General features: G+C 37.9%; 1 protein-coding gene across 1 annotated transcript in view; it reads right to left on the reverse strand.

Moving 5' to 3' along the window:
- The window catches only part of trpc3 (transient receptor potential cation channel, subfamily C, member 3), a 56,141-nt gene that overhangs the window by 32,553 nt on the left and 15,527 nt on the right, over nucleotides 1-8,061 (reverse strand). The window contains exon 4 of the mRNA XM_016473953.1: nucleotides 5,004-5,189. Coding sequence (XP_016329439.1) covers nucleotides 5,004-5,189 — 186 coding nt within the window. The remainder of the gene's footprint in view (nucleotides 1-5,003; nucleotides 5,190-8,061) is intronic.

Raw genomic sequence — 8,061 nt, forward strand, 5'->3', positions numbered from 1 at the left:
TGGTTCAAGGTTGTGGCATGGGGACATAACGTCTCCGTTCCCTCCATCAGGGAACGAGGGTTATGTACGTACCCAAGACGTTCCCTATCTGACGGTCACTACGAGTTATGTCGTGACTCGACATTAGGGGTCCATGGAAAGTGCCACAACCTGAACCCCGTCACAACCCTATGGCATTTAAAATGTTGACAAGCAGCCGCATGTCAGACAAATGCTACGCAAAGGTCGTAACCTTCCCACCGCCCCAGCACAAATCCGCTGACCTTGGTACCCGCAGGGACCATAGGTGAGTATATCGCTGCTGGTGATAGCCAAGCCGCTGTTCCTTTCACCACAGAAATTTCTTAACAGAAGGGCGCATTCATTCTTTCAATGAAAGACTGCTTCAAGTCTTTCCTATTTGTTGTTACAGCTTGGCAGTAACAATGGGGAAGCGAGCCTTCCAGAGAAGGGCGCTATGGAGTGAACCCCGTCACAACCTTATGGCATCGCAAATGTTGACAAGCAGCCGCGTATCAGACAAATGCCACGCAAAGGTCGTAACCTTCCCAGCGCCACAGCGCAAATTCGCTACCCTTGGTACCCGCAGGGACCAGAGGGGAGTATAACGCTGCTGGTGATAGCCAAGCCGCTGTTCCTTTCACCACAGAAATTTCTTAACAGAAGGGATTTCGACCTTCAATGAAAGATTTGCTTCAAGTCTTTCCGGCTTTCCGAAGGGTGCTATGGAGGCCACACTCTACCCTCGACCTTCAATGAAAGATTTTCTTGAAGTCTTTCCTATTTGTTGTTACAGCTCGGCAGTAACAGTGGGGAAGCGAGCCTTCCGGAGAAGGGCGCTACAGAGGCCACATCCTACCCGCAGGGAGGTATCATGTGGAGACACTGATATGGACTGACCCAGGCCTGGGGAAGTACTACATATGGAATGGGACTCTGAGGCAGGTCCTACCTGAGAGTAGGGAGGAACCACTGCCAGCAGAGCCTGACAGAATGGTCTGTCAAAAGGAAGACACGGGTTCACAGAGAGGGAAACCTTACCGTGGAAGATGATCTGTCAAAGGGAAGACACGGGCTCACCGAGAAGGGAACTTTAACGTGGAAGAATACACATATGGGACTGCATGCAGGGAATCAAGTCATCCAGTACAGGTGCTGACCGGAGATCCGGGCAAGCTAACACCAATACTGGGCCTGGCGTCAGACTGCTCCGCCCAGTCTGACTGCCGGGGGTGCTGGAGGATACTCGACCAGGGTTCGCTGTCCGGGGAACATGTAGTGTCAATACTGTTACCATTTTTAAAATGTAAATTTAAACAATTATTTATTACATTTAATATAATCAAAATCTACAAGTAAAATCCTTTAATAGTGTACAACATGTGCTTTTGTGAACTTCAATACTAGCTAGCAAATTAGTTTGAAATTGTCAAACCTGTTACTGTCAAACCTGTTATTTTCAGGGTAACAGGTTTTGACATTTGGGCAACAGGGATGACATAGATTAGGTATCACCCTATTTTTAAGGTTTGTCTGTATAAAAATCCAAAAATGTTTAAAGGTCACCCTGGGTGTAATTTTAAGCTAATGCCTATACCATTCAGTGGCATATGAGCATGAGTTACATTTTAGTTAGTTTTATTGGTATTGATACTATTACTGTTGTTGTTACTGACCAGGATAGGATGATCAGTCTCAATAAAACTCTTTTTTTTCCCCATAACTCATTGTCAATAATGCATCTATGTAAATTCAATTACAAACAAGAGCAGCAAGGTGACTGCAGACCTTCACCCCAGTCTTGCAATGTTCAAGAAATTCAGTTTTCAGGTTTCAGATGATCACAGAAAGATCAAGATCTGATCATCTTCCCCGCCTAATAATTGAACCAGATCAGTATATTTGAAGTTCTGTGAGGGGACACAGACAAACAGATGGGAGCATTATCTCATTACAATACTCTTAAAACATTATGTAATGTGCTAATTCAACAATTTTTTAAACTGACTTAAACTGAAAAATTGACTGTTTACTATTGTCATACAACTATGCTAAGTAAGTGCAAAACAATATAATGCAATTTAAAATTGTAAAACGGTACAGTATTATGTAAACAAATACGTGCAGTGTGCTGAACAATGTGTGTCCTGTCATCCCTGTTACTCTGGTCAGTCCTGTGACTATGACGTCAATACTGTTACTGTCATTAATTGAATAAAAATTGTAAAAAAAATTATTTCATACAGCCTTCCAGGTTTTTCCATTGTAACTTTAACTATATTTTATTTTGGACAAAGCCCTTTTTTTGTCTCTCTTGTAAAAAAATACATGTTTTTCTTAATTGGCATGTGGTCACCCTCCAAAATTAGGATGTTCTTGGTCATCTGAATGGCAAATATAAAAATATTTGTAAAAAATCCAAAATTTGAAACAATCCCAGTGAAAAGAGGGACTAAAATGCTGCTCATATATGTGAAAACTGTCACATACTTCTAATTAAACTATAGTAACGCTTGTGTTGGTAACAGGGTTGACAAAAATACCAAAACATGAGGTAGAAAAATAGTCATAAAATAATAAATTACATAGCCTGAGATGGCACAATACAATTTCTTGTCATTTTAAGGTGTCTTCATTTCATGGATATCTAAAAAAATGTTGATTAAACTTATTTTATTTTTTATTTTTTTCCAAGTGGAAAAGGCACCGATTTCGTGGAATGACCCATAAACATTAAGAGTAATGTAGCAGTATATTTGTTTGAATTCAGCATCATTCTTGCGACTCAATACTGATTATGGTCAACATGCAGTCCACTTGAATAGTTAACCACTTGTTTTCTATTCTTCAAAACCTTTGAAGAATGTAATGATTGCAATACACTTGAACCAAACAAATATTTCTTGTTTGAAGTGACAATACAACCAGCCATCGCTGAAAAGTAAACAATCGCCCACTGCATGACTTTTAATCTAACAGGCTGCACTTCCCTTACGAAAAATAAGTTTATTCAAGTGTGCTATTAGTATACTTCTCAGGCATGAAAAAACACACAGCGACTTTCAAATTAATCATCGTAATGTGGACGGTTGACTCTAAACTAATTTCCTAAGGCAACCCAGAGCCTCACACTCCACGTACTCCTGGGAGCATTTAGGGCTCTTGAAATCTTATCTTTAAATTACACTTTATGTCAGGGTGGCTGCATTAAGGCTGCGCAACGCTGGAGCTGTTAGCCTGATTAACGCTTCATCGGATTGCGTCCCTGACAGTGTGTTTGTGGGTTTGAGAGAAGCGGACGACGTGTGTGTCCGGTGATTAAACAAAACTAAGTCAGCATAGAGGATTATTCACACTTTCACAATAAAATACACGTTATTAATTGCAGCCCTCTTTATCTACTTCTCTCTGCTTTTTGTCATTTTCTCAGTTAAAATCCAAGACATCCTTCACCCAAATATCTCAGACAATGTAAATCAAAGCAGCTTTAACAAATGCCAATCCTCGTCAATCCTAAATAATGTTTTAGCAGATAGGCTGATTACAAGGTCATTTTATAGCTACATATTGAGGTCAACAATCTCCAGCTATGCACACTGTTGTCAGTATGAGAAGTAAGCTGTGTTCTTGAAAGCATGAGATTCTTCGATTTATGCATCATTATATTTGCTTTGAGCATTTTTGCACATCCTGCAGCAAAATAAATACACCATTAATTATTCACGCCCATTTCTGTCAGAAATCATATTGATAATCAGTATTGTTTTCTTATTTTCCTGTAAAATAATCTAAAACATACTTTTTTTATGCACTGATGAACTTACTGCAGCAGAATAAATACAAAAATAACTAAAAATACACTACTGGTCAAAAGTTTGGAATTTTGGACTTATATAATGTGAAATTTCATTACAATTTTAAATAATATATATAATTTCCATTAGAATAATTTTCTATTTTAATATATTTTTAATTTATTCCTGTGATGCTAATGCTGAATTTTCAGCATCATTACTCCAGTCTTCAGTGTCACATGATCCTTCAGAAATCATTCTAATATGCTGATTTGCCGCTCATGAATTATTCATTATTATTGGTACTTAATTATTAGTAATAGTTCTTATAGTTATGTCAAACAGTTTTTGCTGCTTCATATTTTTGAGTAAATCATGATACATTATTCAAGATTGCTTGATGAATAGAAAGTTCAAAAGAATAGCATTTATTTGAAATAGTATACATTTACCATTTTTTTAAATTGCTTTGTAACATTATGGATGGCTTTACTATCACGTTTGATCAATTTATTGGCTGAATAAAGTATTAATTTATTTTTTCCAATTAAAAATTCTAATAATATTTACTGTAGTTACTGTATTTTTGATTAAATAAATGCCTTGGTGAGTACTTTTTTCAAAAACAAAAAAATATCTTAAAGGTGCAGTATGTAAGTTTTTGACTCTACTAAAGCGTAAAAATACCATAATGTGTTTGCAGATATGTAAGAAACATGCTAAGTTAACATACTTGTTTATCTGAAAAATGAGATGTCAGTCAGTTATTCTACTTTGAAAATGTGCGTTCCTTGTCGGAATGTCTGTCTGTCTCTTTTTTGGTCTGTGTAACCCACCCACTGCCAGTTTACCCAATTGTATGTCAGCACCCCGGGTTGCCAGTTCGCGGAAAACACAGCGTATTTAATTTCAGTCATGGAAGCTGTCAAGGAAGGTGCGCTAGTTCCTGTTGGTGTCGTCAATCTGGCAACCTGTGTGTGCTTCAAGTCTGAGGAGGAGGGGCCAGGTGAAAAAAACTCTCTCCAATATTTGGAATTTGGACTGTCAATCCTACATACAGCACCTTTATTTATTCCAAACTTTTGACTTGTAGTGTAAATACAATATAAATTATTAATCATAATTTTTTTGTTTTCCTGTAAAAAACATCTAAACATCCTTGAAGGTGCAATGTAATCTCTGCATTGGCATCATTAGATGGACACTTGCCTTCTTAACCTCGTATTTAATGGCCAGTTTGACTCGACTGAGCAGGCAGCGATGATGCTGGCCTTCCTCGAGTTCAGCGGATATATCTCCATTCAAGATGGCCACCACCTCCTCCGTGTCCCTGCACAGATCCAAAACGCCAACCACAAAGTCTTTACACTGCATAGACAGCTTCCTGTAGTCATTCTGTAGATAAGGAGAGAAAGAGCAGAGAAGGTTGGTTTAAACACTGTAAAACAAGAGCTCACAGTCCAAAGGGGTCTTTCAGGTGAAAAGGTTGTCAGGCTTGAACAACCACTGCAACATCTGACTCAAGGGCATCAGACGGAGATGGAGTATTTGTCAGAATCTATGAGACTCCAAACACAACACCACTCAGACCTAATAGTTCTCATGGAAGAAGAATGAATGAAATTTTCTGATGTAGTTTGTCTAGGAGATTCTGCCAAGATTTGCCAATTTTTCAAAGGGGAGTTTGTGATTGTATTAACTGTGATATTTATGGAAGCATGCACTACAATTATTTTTGGTTTTGGCTAAAGCAATGTTCTGTTCTGTTCTGTTCCTAAAAATGTATTTGTCCTTGAACAGTAACTTAGTCTTTCAGGTCACTGACTGCTCTCCTGTTTGATATCAAAGCATTATTGTCATTACAGAACAAACACTTTCAGCCAGTGAGCAGCAAAACATGTTGTGACCCCAAAAATATTTGGACATTTAAAAATGTATTAAAGTCATATCAAATCAAGTATCTGGATCTACATGTGTTAAATGCCTCTTTTTCGCCATCTCTGATTGAAAACCTGGAATTGCAGCTGTGTGTGGAATTATCTAGCTTGCGTGGGTTGTGAGTCGGTGCGGATACAGCGCGGATGAATTTAATGTTCTGAAGAGTATGTGTGGCAGTCAGTCACCGCACCGGTGTGGATATTTACTGTACTTCGCAATCACAGATTCTAGCCTACGTCTTGGAATATATGACCCAAATAAGAATTTTCACAGTATATTGTCATCTGAACAAGTAAGTAACAAGTCTGCCACATTTATTCTGACCAACTGAGGAAAAAAGCATTACCATTAATCTCGCTACCAATGGTGATTAAATCTAAAGATCGGTTAGCTCATATCACATCAAACTGTTCAAATTATTATTATTGTTATACTTTATTTTCAAATGATTAATGTTAACAACATAAGCATTGGTGACTATGAGTATAGTGTGTATTAGCGTGTAGATTTCCATTTCTGCACAGTCTAATCTAATTGTCATACTCTTCGAATTTCATATTAAGAAATTCTTTTAACCCAAAAAGCAAATGACGCTCCCTTCGAACTGGTTTCCTTTAAAATACAAATCTTTGTAATCCCAGGCTATCTGTTATCAGAAGCACATTTATAACTGGAATATAATTTAATTTCATTCACATGTGTTTCATAAACACATAATCCTTTCTGGATTACAATCCACCATCAAAATGATACATTTAATTATTCTGGCTGCTGTGAGAAAAGGCTATAAACGATCGGCCACCTGCAGGATCCTCACATGCGATAGCCTAGTAGCCGGGGCAATTTCTTTATGTTTACAGACGTGGCATAATGACGCAGTGCCATGCTTGAATTTCCCGCGAAAACCTACCCATACCACTCAAATTAGAAAACATTATTATAAGCTAACCATTGTGAATCGGGCTAAAGTAAGGCAATAGTTTTGAACACTGGCTGGTTATGTACTTGCTCAAATATTGATTTCGGATCATTTTTAACCAAAAAAAGTTACGGACTGCAGCTTTAAATAAATAGTTTACCCAAAAATGGAAATTTGCTGAATATCATTTACTCATCAGTTCATCCAAGGTGTAGATCAGTTTGTTTCTTCATGGGAACAGATTTGGAGAAATGTAGCGTTTCATCACTTGTTCATCAATGGATCCTCTGCAGTGAATGGGTGCTGTCAGAATGAGAGTCCAAACAGCTGATTAAATCACAATAATCCACAAGTAATCCACATGACTCCAATCAATCAATTAATGTCTTGTGAAGTGAAAAGTTATGTGTTTAAATACATGGTCAAGATGTTTTTTTTTAACTACAATTGAGTCCTCTATCCATAATATTATTTTCTCCCGTGGAAAAAGTCCTCTCGTCTGAATCAGGAGATAAATATGCACAGATAAGGCACAGTATACAAGCCAAAACCAAAAACATTTCTAAACAAATATTTTGGTGGATTTTGATATGAGAGGACAACATGAGATGGGCTTTTTCACTGGAGGAATCGTTACTATGGATTATGAACTCATATTTTGGCCAGAGGTAACAGTTAAAACACCTTAAAGGTGCAATAAGCGATTTTTCAAAAACGCTGTTTGGAAGTTACTTGGACTGACACAACAACAAACATCAATCAGCATTAGGGGGCATATGACGGTGGAGGAGAGAAAACAAGCAAGAGGGAGATTTTAAGAATATCACTGGAAATTCCGCTCCATACGTGAGTAAAACTAGTTTTAATGTCATTGATTGTCTGGAGCTGTGCTGTTGGCGACTAACAACAAACTCTTGTCTGTATTTACTAATGTGTACTGTATGCTCATTTTTTTTGCTTCCTTGTCATTTGTTCATCATATGCGCTTTATTTTTTGTGAAGCATTATTTTGTTGAGCGTCTGCTATGATAAAGGTATCCACTTTTTAGACATCCACTCTTGCATTCCGTGTGTAATGGAGGCCAGCTAGTGAGATTTGTACAGGTAAACCCCTGAACTCAAGAGGTGCGCTGACGACTGCTAGAGAATGTGGTGTTTAGCGTCATTGTTAGTACATTCATCTCACATACCGGCGATCAGGGTTCAAAACTGACTTGGAGCAGGGCGGTTAGGATTGTAGGGTGTTTTGGAGGCGGAGCAATGAAGAGAGGGGTGTGTTTGTTTAGATTGATTTCAAATAGCAACAATGTCCAGTAATGTTTTTGAAAAATGTTATGATAGATTTGTTTCTTACAAACACACAGCTTTTCACTTCACAAGATGTTAATTGATGGACTGGAGTCATGTGGA

This window comes from Sinocyclocheilus anshuiensis, unplaced genomic scaffold, assembly GCF_001515605.1.
Source record: "Sinocyclocheilus anshuiensis isolate Anshui unplaced genomic scaffold, SAMN03320099.WGS_v1.1 scaffold877, whole genome shotgun sequence".
Classification (NCBI taxonomy): Eukaryota; Metazoa; Chordata; class Actinopteri; order Cypriniformes; family Cyprinidae; genus Sinocyclocheilus; species Sinocyclocheilus anshuiensis.